This window comes from Pyxicephalus adspersus, chromosome 1 (assembly GCF_032062135.1).
Source record: "Pyxicephalus adspersus chromosome 1, UCB_Pads_2.0, whole genome shotgun sequence".
In the NCBI taxonomy this organism is placed as follows: domain Eukaryota; kingdom Metazoa; phylum Chordata; class Amphibia; order Anura; family Pyxicephalidae; genus Pyxicephalus; species Pyxicephalus adspersus.
This window is the reverse complement of record NC_092858.1, coordinates 71,704,423-71,727,703: the sequence shown is the minus strand read 5'-3', so window position 1 is coordinate 71,727,703 and position 23,281 is coordinate 71,704,423. Positions and strand designations below refer to the sequence as shown.

The 23,281-nt window shown below is 37.7% G+C and overlaps 1 protein-coding gene across 1 annotated transcript in view; it reads right to left on the bottom strand.

The window, feature by feature from the left end:
* Window positions 1–6,811: 6,811 nt before the first annotated feature.
* Window positions 6,812–23,281, bottom strand: part of GCC2 (GRIP and coiled-coil domain containing 2) — a 39,373-nt gene continuing 22,903 nt past the window's right edge. The window contains exons 14-23 of the mRNA XM_072413984.1: window positions 23,149–23,249; window positions 22,983–23,060; window positions 22,620–22,757; window positions 20,370–20,491; window positions 20,000–20,176; window positions 18,615–18,832; window positions 14,773–14,967; window positions 13,758–13,897; window positions 10,290–10,491; window positions 6,812–10,176 (exon numbers count right to left, since the gene is read on the bottom strand). Coding sequence (XP_072270085.1) covers window positions 10,106–10,176; window positions 10,290–10,491; window positions 13,758–13,897; window positions 14,773–14,967; window positions 18,615–18,832; window positions 20,000–20,176; window positions 20,370–20,491; window positions 22,620–22,757; window positions 22,983–23,060; window positions 23,149–23,249 — 1,442 coding nt within the window. The 3' untranslated portion in view covers window positions 6,812–10,105. The remainder of the gene's footprint in view (window positions 10,177–10,289; window positions 10,492–13,757; window positions 13,898–14,772; window positions 14,968–18,614; window positions 18,833–19,999; window positions 20,177–20,369; window positions 20,492–22,619; window positions 22,758–22,982; window positions 23,061–23,148; window positions 23,250–23,281) is intronic.

Here is a 23,281-nt window from a genome sequence, read left to right as displayed (position 1 = left end):
AATCATTCACACAGTGTATGGGGGTGCCACCCTTCATCAGGCCAGGCTGCTGGGTGAATAGTGCCGGGCTGTGCACATCATGTGATTGGCCATGCTAGCAGTCAGTGTGATCCCAGGGAGGGGAGGGCTGTGCTGGCTGGGAGTTGGGGGCCGGTACTGACCCAGCTACCATCATTCCTCCGGGGCTCCCCCGCCCCCCGTACATTCCATAGCAGTCCCCGGTGTACACGTGTGTGTGTGTGTGTGTGTGAGTCACAGGGAAGACGGAGCCCAGGGCTAAAGAAAACACTATGGAGTCCAGCATTCTGTACACATGACATTACAAAGTACAACTTCCCAGCGTACGCCGCCCTGCACCGCCACACTCACTGAACTAATGGTCTTACCCGTTCGTCATCCCCACGACAGCCAGCATTAGGGCCGCTCGGTGAGACCTGAAGGCAGCGAATCGCCTCAGCGGGACCCAGAAGACAGAGCAGGATGGGCAGAGCCCCGGGAGCGCGCAATTCTCCGCCTACTCCAACCTCACCACGCCCGGCATTGACTCACCTCCGCCCACCACAGGCTGCCAATCATCGGCGGAGGAGGGGTTGCCATAGTGACAGGAGGAGGAAGGATGTAGAGAACGCCCCAGGTTGTTCTAGCGCCAGCCTTTACATCCGGGCTCTCGGGGGGCCACGCCCATTTGGCTGTTACTCAGAGCGCTATTAGTTCCCTGCCTCGAGAGGTGACGTCATTACAACCATTTCCGCGCTATGAGCTAATCTGTAACCCGCTATGTCTGGCCAGAGACCGGCTGGAGGGGGGGAAACATGTTGTGACGAGAAGTTCATGATATTCCACAATGTGTGCAGGGATACAAAATGAAAAGAGACAATGGCAGCAACAGGGAATCCCAGCTTTCCCCACAATCTGAAGTAAAATAAGTAAAAACTCACACTATCACAGCTCTTCCTCTGGACCCCATTCTATCCCTTGGACCCCCATTCCAACCCCCCTATTTTAACCCCCCCCCCCCAAATTCCAACCCCCTGAACCCCATCCCTCTGCCTGAACCCCGACATTCTACCCTCCAAACCCCCCTATTCCTCCACCCAGACCCAATCTCTCACCCTGAACTCCTATTGCAACTCCCTGGTTCCCCATGATCCCTCCAAACATGCTCAGTTTTTTCCTATTGTACTGTGCTAACATTTACCATGCTGACTGGGGTTTGTAGAGTCTAAGGTGTAGCTTTTGGGTTTTTTGCAATTTACCTGAGCACTGCACAGTCTAACCTTTATGTGTGTCCCCTCCTGGGAAGACTGACAACTGTCTTGCATGTTTTCTCGCTGTAGAATGATGGATTTCAGATTGCTTAGAAATGACTTCATAACCCTTCTCAGATTGATAGAAACAATTGCTTCTCTAAGATCACTGCTGATGTATTTCCTCCTTGGCATTGTGTTAGCACACACCTAAATGTCCCAGACTAATAAAGCCCTTGTATTGGGCTGCTAACACTTGCTGATAATGAAGGGCATTTGATTAGCAGCATCTGGCTGCATCTTACCCTCGTGATTCCTATGGAAGTGGTAAAGGTGTACTTGCTTTTCGCACACTGTTTCTGCATTTTGGACCTAGACTTTGGTAAATATTTAATGACATGGTATAATATGCATTAAGTTATTGTTTATCTGGGGTCGTATTTACCTAATTTTAAGACCTGCTAACAACCAGATGATGCCCTGATCTGTAAAACCTTAGAATTAAAGGAAGTTTTTTTCTTTTTTTACATGACTTTAGAGACTCTGCCTGGAGACCAAACCTTGGCGAAGAGATTGAGGCTATTTCCCTGCAGCATATAAGCAAAAGACTTTCCTACATAGGGATGGCTACTTTCGAAAGAAAACATGTAATACTTCTTTTTGATGCACCTTGGATGAGTTCAGATGATTTAAATTGAAGGTTCAGTTGAGCTTTAGGTATTGCCAGAAATCCTAATAAATCAGTCCATTTAGCAATCATATTTTTTCAAGTTTTCTCCTAAAGTGACCCTGTTTCTGAAATAAAAGTTACCTGTACAGAAAAGACTGAATAGTTACCCCTCCTGCTGTCCTTGCCACTGACCCTATTCTTTTCAGAATAAATGATCACAAGACCAGGAAACCAACACTTCTGGAAGTCAATCTCCGTGTTTTTCCATAGCTCCTAATGCTTCTTCCTGCTGATCTCCTAATCATTACAAGATATAGGAGATGTGAGAATGATCCCCCTGGAAATACAACACAAAGATGTTTTTAATAAAGCAGAGGTTTCCAAACTATGTTGCTGGTTGCCATAAACAGGTCCTTACAAGAACAGAGATAAGAGATTCAAGTCAATATTAGGTCTTTGTACAGAAAATGTCTTGATTCTCCAAGCTGTGTTTTCAATAATTAAACTTTAAACCATTTCTTCCTGGAGTCATCTCAGGTTGCAGAAATTGCAGTTTATTTAATTTATTTCTCTGCACTATATGGAACAATTGACAGATAAGAGACACAACATTTTTAGAGAATCCTATTCTGTTCGTGGATCCATGTTATCTGTCTGTGTACATTTCATTTCACCAAACAATTGCTTGGAAATGACAATTTTATCTCAGAGATTGATTTATGCCTACTGGTCCCTTTATATAGTTTTCTGGAATGCCCCCAACTTGTCTTTTATGTTTTTTTTTTATTACCTATTGTTGATGTTTAGAAACATGAAAGCCTATTGTATTTGACATATTTAAAATATGGGTGTTGTATTTAAAAGAACTGAGCTGAAGCATTAGAATTCTGTACTAAGTTAAATAAATACAAAGTTCCTGGAGAATATGTCCTGAAAATATTTGGCAGAAAACTACTTCCATGACGTTGTGCTGTATGAATTTTGAGAGCATTTGCCTCATATGAGGTGTGACTTGTTGAAGAGAAGGATCCTAGATGAGCCCTTATTTCCAGCTCTAGTAGCACTCACAATTTACACTTTAAGGACTGAAATATGTCATTTTGCATTGAAACTTAATATGAGTATCCACATTCTGGCAACCAGAGACTTCAGAAAGATACTACAGCTGTTAAAATGCTTCAGAATACTAGTTTAGCTTTTTTTTTTATAGTCCTAAAGTCCAAAATGAATGGAGATTGCAGTATGCTTATGTGAAGTAGCAGAAGCCAACAGGAAAAATTTCAAGAAAAATTGGTGAGGCAACAAGCAGGCTGCAACTTCATCTCAACTGTTTCATTTCAATTCCATTGTGATGATGTACAGAACCAAGATTATAAAAAACTGTGTCAGAGTCCAAATATTTATAGGCCTAAATGTGAGGGGAGTCCAAGACATTCTTTTACAGTTTAAAAGTTAATTTGAAATTTCTTTTTTTACTTGCAGAAGAATGCACTGCAGGAGAGCACAGAACATTTTTTAGGAGGTAGGGAAAACAGTCCTGTTTCCACACATGGCATTGCAAATATTTTAAGGGCACTCCTAGAATCTTTTGTGTACTCCCACTATCAGTATATTGTTTGGAGATTTTCCAAACAAGGACACCAGTATGAAAAAGGTGATTCTGTATTGACTTGTACACTGTTTGCTACCGATCTGTTGTTCAGGAACAGCAAAATGGGTTCCTTATGGAAGTGTGAATGCCAAGGACTGTCTTTAGTCAAGGTGCCATAAAAATCACAGCTGAAAAGAGAGTTTTAATGTGATTAGTGGCTAGGAGAAATAACTCTTTTTTTATACGGAAGACACACAGGAGTGGTCAGTAGGTATCTAATGACATTTCTAATTTGTTTGTCTTACCCTGCACACTGGTCCTGGCTCTATTTACAATCCTTGCACTGTTAGCACAATTAGTCTACACCAGGGGGGGCCGTACTATAGTTTGAAAAAAAACAGGAAAACATTCTTATGCACACTGCACAAAACGTATTTATTGTATAAAAAACACGAAAGAACAATACTATATGCACAGCACACTTGGCGATCATTAAAAAAAAAAGTGGCGTTTACTTTGGCTTTAAAATTGCTTGAGATTATTCCTTTGCATGGAAAATGCAGATAAATTTGAATTTTCACTGTGTGTATTGAAAATGCAAATTTATCTTGCATTTTCCATGCAAATGAATAATCTCAAGCAATTCATTAATTTACACCCTACCCTACATCCAACACTACCCCACACTTTTTATTAAGTAAAAAAGGGCTGCTAAAAAAACTTTGTCAGTGTCTGCTACCTGTCACTCACTGCTGCCTTCATACATCGGCTGGATCACACTGCAGCACATGTGTACATGATCAATGTGCATAGTATGTTTATACTGTTTACAAATGTACATTGATCATGTACATTTGTGCTGCAGTGAGCAGGGAATGAAGGCAGCAGTGAGTCTCTGCTCTGCCTGATTGCTTCAGCCCGACAGCTCCAGCGTTACCCCGGCAACAGTGGTGTCATGTGACCGGGTTCCCTGGAATGCAGATGGCAGGCAGCCAGAGCTCAAGCAGGAGAAGCAGCCTGGGTGGCCGGCGGGCCGCATGGAGAACCTCAGCGGGCCGTATTCGTCCCGCGGGCCGTAGTTTGAGGACCTCTGGTCTACACTCACAGTTCAGTGGCACACTGTGTGCTCTGCATCATTATCCCCCCCCCAGAATTCCTTAAATCTTAAACAATCCTAGCAGGTCAACTAGTTACTACACTTTTACATAGTGTCCTTTACCTTTTAAACATAATTCATGAGCTACAGAAATCTCTCTGGAACTTTGGTCTGTCTTTTTAAATAGTCACCTGGAACTCAAACCTTTAAAAGCATTTGCTAAGGTCATGTGATTTGAATCCCTACATTTGGGAGGCCTGTGGAGCACAGTTATTTGCAATACAATAGAGCCAGTTTGACTTGAACCCCTGAAACACTCTGGGTTGGCATGCTATGATAGGCTTATATAAACTGATCCATGGAAAAGTTGAATAAAGAAGTTAGTGGATGAATCTCTAAGTCAAACTGTAGTGCATTTTTAAATACTCATTGTAGCTTTATTTTACATGCACATTGCTTTACAATTTTGCCCTTATCTGCACAGATACCAGATCCACTCCTTCTAGAGACAACTAGAACCCTTCACGTAGACATTTTTGACCATGTTGCAAAATCTTTACACTTTTCTATCTATTGGGCTTGGCCATTATGACCACTCAGGAAAACCCTGCATATGCTGTTCCACATTTGGATTGACTCAACAATGCACACATTTGTCTCCTTGCTGAAAAAAATAACAATGTAAGCATGTAAGAAACTAACTGATACTATTTACTGGCAAAGCCTCTCCATACCACCCCCAGATAAACAAATATATAACAAACTGAAAACAAGTTTTCAAGGTAAAGTTTATCAGGTTTATTTTAACAATAAATACAAACTGTACACGTAGACACACATAAGGTAATAATAGTAAAAAAAAAAAAAAAAAAGGTACTGTTTTAAGTGAAATAGGACAAATGTTACCATGACCAGAACTTTGTGCTCAGGTGAAAAAATCTGACCCTCCCTTCTAGCAAATTAGCTTGTTCACACTGTAAGTTGGGACTTCTTCCAAATAAAATACTGTTATCTGATAAACAGGATTCAAGATTCAGACTTTGTTCTGAAACTGCTAGCAAGTGGGCTAGTTATATGGAACAACGTGCTATGTTACATTGGATATACATTGCTTGCTGGTAGAATCCCAGCTCGATGGTTTTCTTTTAAATAGCAAGAACATGTACCATGTGTATGACCAATTTATATTTGAAAGCGTTGGTGCTTAATACCCAAATCATGACAAAAGTTATTGGAAAATGCCAACCCCCAGAGGAGTAGTAGAGACAATAAAAAAAAAAAAAAAAAAAAAGTGTTTTTTTTTTTGGCAAACATATATTCTGTATTGCTGTATTATTCATACAGTAACTATTCAATATACAAGCAAAGAAATTTCACATATTAAATGAATCCTGAAATCACATTACTTCATGGGATGTTGGTCTTTAAAACTGACAATCGCAGGTAGTATACATAACATTGGTCTTATATCTCAACCCGTTTCACCATTCGGCTTCTTCAGGGGTATTAAAAGGACCATGGTAATAATTTCCACGGTGTTGAATAATCACTAAAGAGTATGAGTGATTCATCTTTTTGAACCTGTTTGGAGGAGTTGAACTTGATGTTTCTAGTTAAGGATAAAGGCAAAATACTATTTAGGGGTGTTAGGGAATTTTTTTGTAAAAAGAGATGGTGGCTTTAAGCAGGAAGAATCCTTAAGATGAGATCCTTAGTGTGGACAGCATGTGTATGAGCAGCATATTAAGAAAATTGTTAAGTCTTTTTCAAGACATTTGTTAGGTCTAGTTTCAGACAAACACTTGGGTAATTCAAGGGTTTGTGTTTACACCAAGAAGTGGGGAACAGATAGGTGCATACAGACGCCTCCAATGCTGCCTTTAATTAGGATAAGTATTAGTAATGTGGACATGTTGTAAACCTGTCCAAGTGTTATTTGTCTCAAGAGATCCTGGCTGGAGTGTCTGCAGGAGCTAAAGAATATAAAGCTCTTGTCCAGTTTGGCTGCAATCAGACATTTCAGGCCAAACTAAATTAGAATAAATTAACCAAAAAGGTAAATTGTTTGTGTGTATATTGATGACAAATTGTGGCATCTATTTTCTGACTATATGATTGCGATTATTTTACCTGGTGAAGAATAAAATAAATTATAAAATACATTATCAAAGGGATATCTCAATAACAAATAAAACAAAATACACATATTTAAGGCAATGATTTTTATTGCATTAGGGAAAACAGTGTGTAGACATTGCAATCAATATTCACAGTTTAAAGTAGCTTTTAGCTGGTGTCACTAGGGATTTAAAACAATTCTTCCATTGGAAACCTTTTATCTGCTATCAATATTACACCTCAAGTGTCAAGTTTATCATGGTGTTTCAAGAGGGATGTCCTATAAAAGACATACCTGCTTTAGAAACACTACAAACATTTATGGAACTTTGATTCAATTTAAAACAGTGCTTATTCCTATAAACCACAAATCTACTTTTATAATTTTACCTTGAGAAACAACCACATTCTGCTGACTATTGTGGATTTTTATGTCACACATGCACACAGCCTCAGGTATCTATGGAATAAAATATCTCCTTATTGACCATCAGGCAAACCAGTCTAACACATTTGGTCAAATAAAACCACCTGTCCATGCTGTACAGGACATAAAAAATGGTTCAATCTTCCATCCTGGTCAACCCAGCAGATAAATTGGCAGCAAAAAGGTAAAACATTGTATAAAGAAACCAGATTATCACTTTGACTTTCCTATTAGAGATCCTCAACAATCATTATGGGAAACTGCATTATTATTTAGGTGTGGTGTTCATAGAATGATAATAAAATATTATTTAGATTCCGTCCCTGTATGGTGAATATGGTACTGCAATAAACTCATGTACACAATAGTTTCATCCTTTATTAACATTCACTAAAAACCTCACTTTATATCATCCCACTTCAAAGCAAGTACAATGGGATGCATGGCCCTTTTGTCTATGGCTTGACTTTCTCATTGTTAGCTACACCAACTTCCATCCACCTGGCCTATGAAGCTGCCCTTACTGGCCACTGCACCATTCCTTTTTAACAGTACAAAAGCTGCTGGAAAAATGTAGCCAGGAAGTAGGAGAATGTCAGACTCCTGCAGCAAACTGCAAATCAATCCAAGATGGGCACTAAAGAGACTCTCTTTAAAAGAGAATCTCTCTAATAACCACATATTTGTTCATGGAAATGATGATTGCTCATAGACAGAACTTTTACAAAGTGTACAGGCTCATGTAAACGTTCTGCACCGGTCCTACCATTAAGCATAGCACAGCCACACAGCCATATGATGTATCTATTTACTCTAAGCAGATGAGACACCATGCATAGTACTTTTCTATCAATATATTTCCTTCATGTTCAGGTCAGTTAATGAAATAGAGCATTTGCCATTTCTGGAGTGCAAACACAACCTGAAGATAGATTCTTCAATAATACATTAATCAATGACATCATTTAAATTATAAGACCAACATTTGCTGCTTAGGTAACAAAGACACATATCCAGAAAAGTACTAGTCCCCAATAACGTAATAAACCTATTTATGAATATTACTCTACAAAGGATATTATAGCCTATATACATTTCAGGCAGGGTATTGATGCAGTTTATAAAATCTGTAGCAAACAGTAAGAATTTGAAGCCAACTCAAATGATTTATTTCCCCAGTAAAACATTTTGTTTAGCTAGTGTTTAACTTTTAGATATCAGATATTATCAGAACTGTTTTTTTAAATTTTGGTTTGCTAAAATGCTAGACACACATGCTTATATTAGAACCTGATTATCGTACATACGGTACTCAAAAATAAACTGATAAGAATATAAACTGGGGTACCTACTTTTACATGAAAAAAACAGAAGAAATATGTGGACTCAAGTATAAACCTAGAGCCTGATCTTTGTTTATACTCGAGTAGAGGTATATAATGCTATAAGAGCAGGGGCGTATATTAGAAGCAACATGGTCTGGAAGAACACCAAACAACCAAAGAAACAATGATATTATTAGTGTTGCCATTTCCTTTGACATGTCCATCAATAGTGACATGCACACATATAAATTTATAACTAGCTCCAAATGCCTACTGCCTTACGGAGGACCAAAGTGCCTTATTGTGTTTACTAAAACCAACCAGATAGGTAAACAGACAATACAAGTCAATAAAAAGATCCTTACAAATCTTCTCAATAAACAATTTGTACCAACAGAAAATGTCACACAATTAAAATCGAACTCCATGCAAATAAAAAAGCCAACTCATTAATTTCACGTGTTCATTAAAAACATTGCCAGTAAAAGTACCTAACACTGCCTTGATATCAGGTTCCTGATGTCACCACTAGGAGCTCTGCACCAATCCCGATTTTGTGGCAGTGATCAAAGCAAAATTACAAATCCGGAGTAAAAGGTTTTATATATATATATATATATATATATATATATATATATAGAAACACATTTAGATGTGTATTTAGCTACATGCCTGAAGTTCCATACAACTGACACACTGGTTGGAGTGAATAACAGACAAGAAAAGAAAAGACATTGAAACAAAACAGCCACCAAACATGAGCAGCGCTAAATATACTGTAAACAGTATTAACATTTATGTAAACCCTGTGAAATTTAGAGCCACAAATAGGCGGTGTATTCAGGTTAACAGAAAGGCAAGGAGCACACTTTATTTCTGGCATATTTATATATGTGCTGTACTTGCAGGATTCTTAAAGGAATAAACTTGGGGAAATGTGACTTTACAAACCTCTTAAACTTCACTTCATTGTATGTGTTAAATTCATGAAATACAGACTGTTTTGTACTGACTGGCTCTATTAAAGAGGCCTAACTGGCTCTGACTATATCCTCCAACTATATACATTGGAAACAAAATTGGTACTTTTTAGAAGTTTAAGGAAAACCTATTGACCATTTCTTATGTGCAATTTTTTTACAACTGTTCAAAACAGCATTTAAATTTTCATATACATAAAAAACTGAAAGATCCAGAGATTAGACCTTATTTATTTAAAACCAACATATTTTAAATATAAGTTGATTGACTGCCTAAAGAAGTCTGCTAATGGCTAACATACATTCTTTGGTTTTTATTACCATATGCATAATGACATATCATTAAAAAAGAAATGTGCAAAGTATAAACAAAAACTTTTCTTAAAAAGCATTGTACTAATTGGTTAAAAGTTAAAACTATAGGCAACCAAACAGAAAGCTCACAGTATACTATTATAATAAAATAGTTTTGTGCAGATGTACTTATAATTTATTATTCATTTTAAATAGGCACTCTCATATTCCTCAGTTTGGAAAGACACCTGGTAGTTTCCAGTTTTAACGACAACATTTCAGTAAACTATACAAAATCATCACAATGTTATAGTGCAAATCTGGAATGTTTCTGTACAAATTTCCATGTCTTGTGAACTATCGCAATCCTGACCAGCTGTGGAGATAGGAGGCCCATCCTGCTGGTCGGGAGGCAGATTCCTCTTCACCTGTGAAACAAAACAAACAAAAAAGATCTCAGGATAAGAAATGTACTAAGTGCTCCAGAAAAAACACCAGACAATAAACAAAAGAGGTTTGTATTCAACCTTATCTGTCCTACCTTGAGCTATGGAATGCAGCTTTCCTTTCTCTTCTGGACTAAGCTGTAGCATTGTGTCAATGACAGGAAGCAGACGTTGTCTTTCACTGCCTGCCTTGAGGAAAATGAATTGCAGCAAGACATTTTTTAGGTACTCTAAATTCGCCACAGATTTTTCTCTTTCCTGATTTCTTTCCAAACGTCGAATTTCATTCTTGAGAAGCTATGATGAAAAATATAAAGTTTTGTTTTACCATTTAAGTCAATGGCAAACATTCACAAACATATTTCAGTACAGTTCATGAGACATTGTTTTGTGCTAACCATTGTCATGCACATAAATATGCTTGGTATTCCAACATGCTTTGTTGAAAGTTAAGGCATTATCTCTTGCCATTGTTGTTAGTCACTAGCCTATAGGCCAGTGGTGGGCAAACTTTTTTTTAGTCAGGGGCCACAAACTGAAATAAAATTTACCAGAGGGGACAGGCTGATGGGAGAGTTGGCGGGGTTATGCCATCATGACGCCACTGAATGTGACTTCATGATGGCATAACCCTGCCCACTCTCTCATTGCAGATCTGAGCCTGCGATGAGAGAGTGGGCAGTTTGTGTTTAGTGACACAACCCGCCCACTCTCCCATCGCAGGCTCAGATCCGGGGGACGTGTTCGGTGGCTCTGGCCGGTGGGCCGCCNCCAGCGGGGTCCTTTTCCTGACCCTACTGGGCCAGAGCCGCGGACCACCCAAAGGGCCTGAGAACCATCCCTATTGGGCCGTATTTTTGCCCACGCCTGCTATAGACCTTGGTTGGGGGTGAATTTGTCCAATAATATTATGAAAGTATTCAATCACAACAAGAGGTAAAATTAGGTTTACACATATATATAATATTATGAAAGTATTCAATCACAACCACAGGTAAAATTAGGTTTACACACACAAACACCTTTCATACACTTTCTATGACGGCATACTTATTTACCAAACCAGACATAATTGTTTTATGAGCTTCAGCTAACAAAAAATTCTACAGTAAAAATACATTTACAGAAACTATTTTACCTGAGAAAAATGTGTAATTTTACTGACAAAAATGTGTAATTTTTACTGCCTCAATTAAAATTCAGACACCCCTACTATTTACAATAGCCTCAACCTCCCCTGCAGCATCAACCCCGCTTTAGCCAGGTTCACATGTGCAATAATTGTCGTTAGAAAACAGGCGACTAACCACGGATCAACAATTATTCACAATTATTTTGAATGTTTGTATAGTGCATGATTCTGTACATGCTGTAACAATATGATCTTTCAAATATAATCCACCAATAATGTACACACACTAGATATGATTGTTTGAACGATGCAGGAAGTGACGTGTAATGGAGAAAGTGTACTAAATAACAATCCACGATTACTACACGACTGTACACACAATAGGTAGTGAACAATCGTCGCCCAAACAGATCCACTAGGACGGTCGTTCGTTTCCAGTTACATTCCTCCTTCATCCTCGTAGGCCTGTTGTTGTTTACTTTTTTTTGTTAACGATCATCGAATGATCAGTCGTAAATTGTCCTTTTCAATGACAAAATTATTGCACGTGTGTAGTCTAGAACAGAAATCCCCAAACTCTTCAAAGCATTGACCTTCTAATTATATTTTCAGATTGTCTATTGTTCCCCATACATTAGTAATATATTAATATTTAATATATACTACAAATAATATTTTTGTGAAAAACAAAGCACACCGGTGAAAGAGGCCAGTAACAGTACACAGCGAATAGATATACCCCAAGGCCACTCTTACTGGTGGGAAACCATACAAATCTTGGAAATACTATCTTGCCGCTAGCCATCTAATGAGGACTAGTGAGGGGCTCTATAGAAAGCTCAAAAGATTTATTGACCCTAATTGATTTCCAAAATTTATCAGCAACCAATTGACACACTGAACCTCTTTTCACACCCAATAATTTAGTGACCACCTGGATAGTCTCACAAGACTTTGGGGGTAATACTAACTTTGGAAACTTTGGTCTAGGATATCAGGCCATTACTCTCAGCTTGCTGCTTGAATAAAGAAGGAATGGCAAATCAATGACAAAACCACTATTCCACTCTCTCATTCCAAATTATTGGCAGCAGTATTAAAGCATCAATATATTTAGGAGCAGAAACCTTTGTTTTCAGTGCAGGTTATCTCAGTATGTATAGGAGAGGTGTGCACAAAAATAAGAGGCTAAAATTACAAAGTATTTCTTAAGCCAACTTTTTTTTTTTTTATAGTTTGATAAAATAGGAAATGGTTACAATGCATCTGGGTTTTTATTTTCTTTGCTGTCTGCGTCTTGCCTTCACTTTCTTTTTTCTAAAGACATACCAGGAAGCAAGTGAAAAACTTTCCAAAAAGGAGGAAGATCCTCTATTAGAAACTAAAAAAATGTGTCCCTCTATTCATATGCTTACATGTTCTGTACCATTGATAACAGTCACTGAGAAAAATAAAGAAGTTAAATCTCCCAGCAGACAGAGACAATAAAAAAACATTAGCTGGGGTTTTCTAAATACCTGTAAATAGTTTACTCCAAAAAGTTTCACTAGACAGACCCCAGTTCAAAAACATGGAGCATTTCCCATTGATAAAAAATACATGGAAAGTTTGATTTTGTGTTATTTTGGGCAATATGCATCTGATGTGGGTTCCTTCCTCCCTGGTTTTTCTAATTATGGCAACCCCTAAGAATGAACATAAGTAAGAAAGAAGAGAACAGCAGAGTTTTTTTTGGCAAATCGTGTATTCAATAAATCATTTACAATTAGTGTTCACATATAGTTTGACATAAAAATGAAGTTTAAGTATCCAAATAGAGTATATGGTCCATGGCCCTGGGGGATAGATTTGGATACTTCTACTTCATTTTTATGTCAAACTATATGTGAACCCTAACTGTAATAAATTTACTGCATACACGGTTTGCCATTCACGGTTTGAATACACGGTTTGTATTCTTTCTTATTTGTGTTATTTTGCTTAATGTAGGTAAGGGTTACAGGATGGCTGACCCAATATAACAACTGCAGCTTCAACAGGCTGGTATTATAAAACCTTTGATGGATTAAGCACTGTACTAAAAAATAGGTTGTTCACATATCTAGAAGCGAGCACTAACATCAGTTTGAGCAAGAAGAGTATAAAATAGGTTTACCGATCTTTCCGTCTTTTGAGTTGCAAAATCTGTATATATGGCATTTACAATATTTATCTTTGTATTTAAAGAGCAAATTATATAGTAGTAACTGTGACTTTCACCAAACATTCACTGGTGGTAATCAAAAAACAGTTTGCTTCTATGGTCCACACATAGATAATTATTTTCCCTCCCATATCACACACTATACTATGAACATAAAGAACTCATTTTTCTGTCTTAGGTAACCATACAGGTAAAAGTATAGTGCTTGTCTAAAAACATATAACATACTGTTATTTGTTCCATAAGCATGGCATTTGTTGCCTCCGTTTCATGCAGCAAACCACTCAGATGGTCCACGCTCTTTGATGCTGTATTGAGCTTCTCAGTTAGTTCTTCCCTGGAAACTTCAGGCTGCCACTGGGGAGGCTCTATAGTTAGAAACAAAATAAAATATAAAACAAATTATTTACATTAAAGCTAAATAGCTCTGGAAATTTGAAGGTAAAAATCTTGCTACAAAGAAAAATAAATTGTTGCCTAAGACCTATAATCATGATCATTTAGGGTGGCAGTTATCTAGGAGGTGTACAAAGTTTAGGACTTCTTTACAATGGCTGTGTGAAGTGTTAGAAAATAGGAATAAAAAGTAGAAATCTATTGTGGTTTGGAAGAGCCATAAACAGATAGTGTATCACCAAAGCTGTAGTTAGCCAAGGTTTGTTGCAACACCACTCATGAGTTCTCCACTACAGTTTCCTGAAAGTTTATAATGCAGGAGATGCTTCAATACATGTTTAATAACAGTGTAATGATCTAGTTTTGTTTCCTATATTTAAAACTAGGAAAGCAGGCACCTTCATGTGCCTACTGGACACTTTACACATCCCTGGCAGGTAATAAAAGATAATGACCACAATTTCTGAGGACAAGATCCTTCCTAAACCTTCCTTCACATTATTGATAATAGAACAACAGTGAGCTACATGAGGAGACTACTTGCTATATTGAGTGCCCAGCAGATTTCAGATCATCCAAAAATATAGTGCAGGTACCTCTTTGCATTTCATGTCAGATGGTGAAGTAATTTGAGTGTGAACTAAGGTATACTTTAAGCAACTTTTAATAAGCTGAAAATAGTATAACTTGTTTATTGTAGGTTGAATTTTGAGGACAATGGACAATTTATAAGAAACATAAATCAGACTGCTAGTTCAATGGAAATAATGAGTCTATGTGCAATCTTGTAACTAATAAAATATGCTACAGATATCACATTCATAGCATTTCTATGAAGAGCACTTACCTGATTTTAAATCAGATGAACTAAGCAGTTGCTCTAAACTAGCTATGTGAGTGTTTGCAGAGGACACAGAATCTGTGTCTGTGGTCTCCATCCCTTCCCCTTCTTCTCTGGCAACAGAATACAAATCCAGCAAGGGAAGGTCAGTTGGTCTTCTTTCCCTTAGGCTTTTAACTGTCTGCTGTAAACTTGGAGAATCTGCATGTAAAAAAATTACAACATTCAAATTACGTTAAAAAAAATGTACGATTATGTGTATGACGGAGAGAAAATAGGTGTGGGTACAACAGAAAAAAGGAGAGGGAAAGAGAAAAAATGCAAGAGTATTGGAGAAACTGTAAAAAAACAGAGTATGTATAAATGTAAGAAAATATGTATTTCACAAATTGTACTCTGCATTTATTTACTATTGCTGAGCACAACAGCTAAAGACACATTGTTAATTCTAAATCCTGCCATATATATCAGTTGAGTTTCTTGCACAATTTGTATGCATAGAACAAATATAACAGACTGTTATAACACTAACAATCCAGCAGGTTGTAACTTTTTGAACAAAGGTTAAAAAGAGACTAGCTACTCATATTACATATTACTTAGAAAAACACATTCTAAACCATATAGGTCATATCATGCCTATCCATAGAATCTGATTCCAGCATGCATGGCTTTTGAAACACATCAACCTAAATCACAACTGCAAGATTTAAGATGGTGTTTTAGAAATTTTATGTAGTAAGGTTTTATTCCCATGCACTTAACGCTTTAGTATTTTTTTTTGATTATCCGTCAACAAGAAAAATATATAACACTCAGCCTTTCACATTCAAGAAGTAAACCTAGAAGTGATTCTGCAAACACTTTCTAGGTGTTGCTAATACTTGCAAACACAAACAGATGTTGTTCTCATTTTTCTCCCACACCAGCTGAGTATACTTATGTTACTACACATATGTTTGATATGTTTGCAACGCACCAACTTGTAATCATGACCTTCTATCTAAATCTTTTAACATTCTTATCTCTCACTGAAGCCTGGCTTTTACCATACTGCTGCTGTGTTGACCTACAGAGGCCTGTACTTTACATATACTTAAAGACCTAACAACAGGTCCGGCAGTGGTGTGGGTCATCTTTCATCCCCTCAGTGTAATTACAGAGCTCCCCCTCTCTCATCTTCTCTTCATTCGAAGTATATGCAATTGGTCTTTTCTGAACCATTACTCCCATGTTTGCTGTTGTCTACTGGCCCCGGGCCTTCTTCAGGACAATTTCTGGACACACTTTTGATCTTTTCTCCCATGCATTTTCTACCAAACTAATCCTTGATAACTTCAACATTCTGATGGTGACCCTAGCAAAACCACCTCAACCAAACTCCTCTCTATGACCAGCTTTCTTGCTCCAAAGCCGAACACACACAGACCTTTATGCATTGCTGGACATGAACACAACAACTTTCCTATCTTTAACCACACTTTGTCCTTCATAACCTTCTCTTAGATCTAGTTGATGGCAAAAAAAACTCAGTTCTCAGACCTCCCTTGTTACCTTTGTTACATTTCCTCCGTTTCAGACAAAGCTGCGTCTGAATATATCTGCTCCCCATCATTAATTCTGGAAAGCGGTAGATGCCAACCTTCACCCAGTAACACCCAAAACAAATCAAAAAGAATGTTTGCCAAAGATGATTGTACAGTTGAACACAAGAAAAAGAAATATCACCAAAGTAGTGTCCCAAATACAAGGCTAACATTATCAATTCAACACTGTACTTCTCTCATCTACTTTTAGTAAAAATGAAATCAGACATGATATTCCTGGCTCACTGTACTGTACCAGTACCATCCAACCCTTTCTTCACCTAATTAAGCCCTGGTAAGACAAGTCACCTCAAATCAGCTCAGTCCACCACCTGTCCACTAGACCCAGTCCCCTTGAACTTTGTGTTAACTGCCCACCTGTCTTCACTGGTATTTCTTTCCTCCGTTTTTTATTTTTTTTTTATTTATTTATTTTATTTTTTTTTTTACACACTACAGACCTTGAACTCTATCAATATTGCTTGCACTGCCCTCTCTTGGTTTGCTTTTTAATAATTTACCTGCACATTCTAAATCCCTTTCAAATCGGGATGCTCTAACTTGCTTTTCAGTTGGTGTTCCCCAAGGCTCAGTTGTTGGACTTGTAGTCTTTTCACTCTGCAATACCTCAATTAGCAAACTCATATCCTCTCAGGTTACATAATCATTTGTGCGCAGATAACACACATTTGTCTATCTCTGACTTCTCACTCTGTCTAGGACAGTTTCCAGCTGTCTATCAGCCATCTTTTAGTGGTTGGATGACAAATACCTAAACCTGAAACTTTGAAAAAAAAATATTTATATTTCCCCCACCTTCTAAAACTTCCACAGATATCTCTCACCCAATAAACACATTGGGCATGATTTATTAAAGCTCTCCAAGCTTGGAGAAGATACACTTTTATCAGTGAACATAATCCAGCAAGCCTGGAACAGATGTGGTCTAGAATTGAAAATATTTGCTAACAAATAGCAAATTACTTTTAGGAAAAACAACCCAGGCTTGTGAGATCATCCAGGTTCACTGATGAAAGTGTATCTTCTCCAGGCTTGGAGAGCTTTATTAAAACAAACCCCCCTATTCACACAGAAAAGTTCTGGTATATGCCCCCTTAATCTTTTGCCCTCACTATTTCAACATTGAGTCATTATGTTTGACTTGACAGAGACTACAAATGTCCTAATGTATGCCTGGACTACTGCAACATCCTCTTATCTGGTAAGTCACATACCAGACTCTTTTCCCTGTAATCCAATAATTAAAAATGGAACTAATGCTCAGCTTTCAAAATCTGTGATCAGGGAGGTCTTTCTTGCAGAAAGGGACAGGTGAGGTGTCTTCTGCAATAAAACATACTTTCTTGCCTGATTGCTGTGTTCTTCTGTTAAAAAAGAATCCTAACCTCACTTATCACCGGTGCCTTCTGAATAAAGGACCAGCCGGATCGTTTATTTTTAATAGATTTATTTCTGGTTTAATGCTTTAACTAAACTTGTCTGCCCTTCTCATTACTCATAATTTTGCTTATCTCTGCAGATCTCCCCATTTGTCTATTTTCACCTCAGCATCAAATTCAATGTACCATGCTTTGTCTTTAAAATCACTTTACAACTCCTTTTCCAATTACATTTTAAACCATAAACATACACAACAACCTCTTCACGCCCCAAATGATCTAGTAATAATACCCATACTCAAACTCTCTCAACATAAGGACCCAATATTTTTTTAGGGCTGACACCACACTTTAGAAAACTCTCATTTGTCCCATTAGGATTTCTCCTAACATTTAAACAATTTCAACTTCTTCAATCTTACCTACCAGTCGTCCTCACTTTCCTAACCATCGTACTAGAGCTTTGTCTTCTACAAACTCATTTATTGCACAGTGCTGCATAATATGCCAGGTATTATACATTACAGATAAATGTTCCAAAGACCAAAGTATTAGAAACTGGCAATAGTTTTGGCTTGCTTTTACTTTCTGCACATTTAGAAGAGCACTTAAAACCCATCTTTTTAAACTTGCTTACCCTTGCTTTCTGTCTTTTAAAACCCTCACTACTTCCTGCCACTCCATATTTTAATCCATTTAGATTGTAAGCGCTTCTGGGCAGGGTCCTCTCCTTCTGTGTCATTATTTGTATCTGTGTGTCATTTGCAACCCCTATTTAATTGTACAGCGCTGCATATTATGTTGGCTTTAAATAAATACTATTTAATAATATTATTATTATTAATAATAATAATAAACTAACTTGTAGCAGTAATTTCACTCTTAGCTTGGAATAGTTGAGCTTCTACTTTGGACAGCTGCTGCTGAAGAGTCTCCACAGTCTTCCTGTGATCATCTTGTAAACGCCTCACTTGATCCCTGAAGTTGTTGCGTTGTGCTTCATTTTGAGTACTCAGCTGATTTACTACCTGAGCATGCTCGGTCTTCAGGACCATGTTTTCAGATTGCACAGTGCACAACCTGCAGATTAGAACCAGAGAAACAAAGTATTAGGCCCCCCTACAAGGTTCCACCGCCCACTTTTTGTTTATTCTTCTTGTCTTCTCCTTCTCTTGGGAAACTGAACAAATGACCCACCAGAGAATTCCCTTTAATCATTGCCAAAATGGTAAATAAAGTTACCAGTACAGTAAAAAAAAAATAAAAGAATTATTATTCTGTGTGTGTGTGTGGACAACTGGAAGGTTTTTATCCATGCCAATAGGACAGAATATTAGCAGGGTTGATGAAGATACATAAACCACATTCACCTAAAAATAAATATGTGGGTATCTGCTAGAATCTGAATGGTGACAGAAGTCACAGGGTTACCATTTATCCTAAATGGTAACCCAGAAACAGTGGCATTTACACGATTATTGGAACCAGAGATAGCAAGACAACTACTATTTCTGGAAGGAGAGTAACAATGATAGCTCAATATTTCTATCAGTACACATCACCTTTTTTTCTGTTATCCCCACCCCCAAAAACAGAGGGTTTCGGGCAATATAGGACAGTCTTTGCATGACTAGAAGAGTCAAAATGACCTACCCTGTCCCTTGCCAAATGCTAGACAACATTGCATGTAAGATACTCATTATCTTTAATTCATCTAAACAGAGTGGTAAAGGATCATTACTTGCTCCTTGACATAGCTGTCCCTAATAACTGCCTGGGACATGTGCTCTCTTGCAACACAAAAATTGCCCAATTATTACTTTTTTTTAACCATCTATGGCCAGATGTGTTCTAATGCAGCGGTTGCCAACCGGTGGTCCGCGACTCTGGACGGTGCACGCCCAATCGGGGTCAGAAGGACCCCACTGGGGGGACTCACTGGCTAGAGCCGCGAACCATGTCCCCCGTACAGTTCCTGGGCTCAGGGAGGTGGGCATGCTGTGTCCCTGGACATAACCCGCTCACTGGCTCATCGTAGGCTCAGATCTGCGATGGGAGAGTGGACGGGGTTATGTAATCATGACATCACAATAGGGGAGGTCTCTCCCCCTTTGAGTGACACCCGGCTCCCTGGGCATGCATGGTCAGGAGACGGTAAATTTTAGTGGTCCTCAGGACCGAGAAGGTTGGTGACCACTGTTCGATTGTACTTATTTCTTTCTAAGAAGATACCAAAAAGTTACTCACTTTTCTCTCAATTCTGCTTCTTTGGTCACGGTCTCTTGCAGCATCTTATTATGCCTTTCCAGTAACATGTCATGTTCAGACTGCAAGGCCTGCAGCTCCGCTGTGTTCATCTGTAGACTGTGCTGGGCTTCCTGTAATTTATTTTTAACTTGATCCAACATTGTTTGTAAGTGCTCCCTAAGAGCAACAACAAGAAAAAATGAAAAGTAAAATTAAAACACAAAATTTTTGCATGATCGAGTTAATAAAATACTTCATTTTGCTAGCTTTGTACCAAATATTTTAATGAGCATGCTTTATAGAAGAAAACAACATTATAAAACATCTGCATCCAGGAATTGCAGATCATTTCTGTATTAGTTTCAGATACCTTTCCTGCTTGAAGACCTCATGTTCTGCTTGAGTTGCAGACTTATTTTTCTGTTGCTTTAATACGTTATGGACGCGAACTTTGTAGCTTTCAAATTCAGCAGTCACTGCAGCTTGTTCTGCCTGTATCAGGGAGGAAATACATATTTCAGTACAGTAAACATACTTCCATTATAAACAAACATTTTGTTTAAGTAGACTCTGTTGAAGAATTTATTGCACAATTATATGGCCATCATTGTTTTCTCTGCAGATAACATGTTTTTCTAAACACAGAATCTTGTTTATTGATGTAGACAAAAGATTCAAAAATTTTAAAACATTTTTGCAACGTAAAGTAAAATGGATACATTGGGGAGTGGAAAGTAAAACACGTTCATGACAGTGCATATTTAAGATCAAATAAACATGTCCCTTATATCATGCAGGTTTAGCAATGTGTTCTGTAAAGTGGACCTGAACTTTAAAAGTAAATGATTTGCTTGTTAAAGTATGTTATACTGCTGTACTTATCCTGTACCGTCAAACAAATGGCTATAAAGACATGTAAACCAAAATTTACAGAGAATGTGTTTAACCTAATTACATGTAAGAAAAAGAAATTGTAACACGCATTCTGTAGCAAAGAACATTGAGACCTTGTTAACATCATAATGTAATATACTGGAGTGTAGGATTGAAATCATCACTGGTTTAAAGAGAGAGCTAACACAACAGGAAGCATGAGGTCAATAGGGAACAGATGTCTGCAGTGGGAAAAGGAGCATGAGCAGAGCACAAGTGTGTTTCATTCTTGACATGAAAGGTTACAAAATATTGACAATAACATTTCCAGTGAGAAACTAATACTAAAAAGCCGAAATGGAGGAATGAGCAGTGGAGGAGTTCATTCAGCTCCAGCCAAATTACAACTCAAGAGACAATCACATGTCCTAAGTGGGCTGATATATGAATGCTGATGGAAACTGGAGGGAGTGGGGGGTTTGTCTGGAATGTTCTAAGAACAGGCAGCGCAGAAAAGAGCAATTTGTAGTTCTGTATATCCACCATTAAGACAAATGTTCCTAGGAGCTAGCAATTTTATTTCTAACCAGTCTCATGCCCATTGTTAAATAACGGGAGCACAAACACAAAGTTTAAAGTTGACCACATACTTTTTTAAATCGTTCTCTCCATTGCTACTAGAAACTATTCCAAATCATGAATGGCAATGCCTTGAAAATCGTACTTTTCCCTAAAATTCTTATTTATTTAGTTCATGCATTATTCATGTTTTTCAAATTCTTTATTTATGTGAAGATCAAAACTCATCTGCTGCCAAGCTTTAAATACAGCACTGCAATATCATCCTGTGCACTTTGAGGTTTCAATTGTAGCATGATTTAGTGGTGCGCCATATTATTATATTTACTAGTATATATTTCTGGCAAATTGTTCTAACAAATACAATAAAGAAAATCAATGCTAATGCATTTTTCAGCTATGATCATCATATGTAGGCAATTTACATAATTAATCAGTTGACAGGAGAACTTCATATTGGTTTGTAGTACTAGACATTTTGCTGGCCAAAAAAAGCTTTGAGGCTATTTAGTTGTCATTACAGTTTATGCAACCATTTTTTTCCCCCGGATAAAATACAAGTAGTCCCCGAGTTAAAGACATCCGAGATACGGACAATTCCTAGATACGAACGGCGCTGCCCTGCTCGCTAGTGTGCAGGACAGGTGCTTGATGGGGGAGGGTTGCATGAATTGCAGAAGAAATCTTTTGGTAAACACAAATAAGGTTGTGGGTGATCTTAAGGTCTAAGCTCTTCAGACTGCAACCTCCTGTAACTCTTTAATAACCAAGACAAACCCAGCAGCTGTTTCTAGATATGAAAGCACAGCTTGCATCAGAAGTTAATAAATATCTAGGATCCATAAAGTTTTTTTTTTTTTTTTTGCTTTGTTTGTGATTAACTCACAGTGAGGATTTTATAAATTAACTGACACCATGCTGCCTAATATTATGTTGGGACAAACATCTGTCCTATCGGCATTTATTAAAATAATGTACCTGTTCCCACTTGCAAACAAATTCAGCTTAAGAACACACCTACAGTCCCTATCTTGTATGTTACCGGGGCACTACCTATAGTATATAAAGCGGAATTCATATTTTCAGTAAGGTCCTCAGTAAAAAGGGTTTTTAAATGAAAGGTGAGTTGCATATTACATGCAATGTAATGAGTAAATGGACTTAATACCTTTGCAGCAGTGCACTCTTCCTGAAGGGCAAGTAGTTTTTGTTGGTACGAGTTTACCACACGTTGATGCTGTTCTGTCAGTGCCCTAAGCTGCTCTTGTACTTTGTGCTTTTCAGATGTTAACTCAGCAACCTGAATCTATACAACAAAGATATAAAAATGCAAACATATTTTTAAGTATATACCGCAAGTATCAGATTGAAAGGTATCTTACATATATCAAAGTGCATGCATAAAAAAAAAAAAAAATTTAATTACCAATGCCGTCAAAGCGCAAATATATAAAACAATTTTTTTAAAGTATGCAATTATACTTTTTATATATTTAGGATCTGTACTTAATTATAAATTAGGTTTACATACCTTATAAGCTTCCACATGCTGCTGACTTGCCTCTAATTCACCTTTTAGTGAAGCCTGGATTATTAACTGATCAGATTCCTATAATGGGTCGTATATACATAAGATAAGTTTCGACGTCAAAACACAGCTGTTAATACCAAGTTATACATTAGAATATAGTGCTTACCGCCTGCTTGGAATCGGCCAGTTCCTTTTTGGTTTTAACTAACAGTTGCTTCATTTTAGTGCCACGCTCCTCATGCTGCTCTAGTGTTGTTTGTAATGTTGCTAAATAGAAAATAAAAAAATATAATGAAATA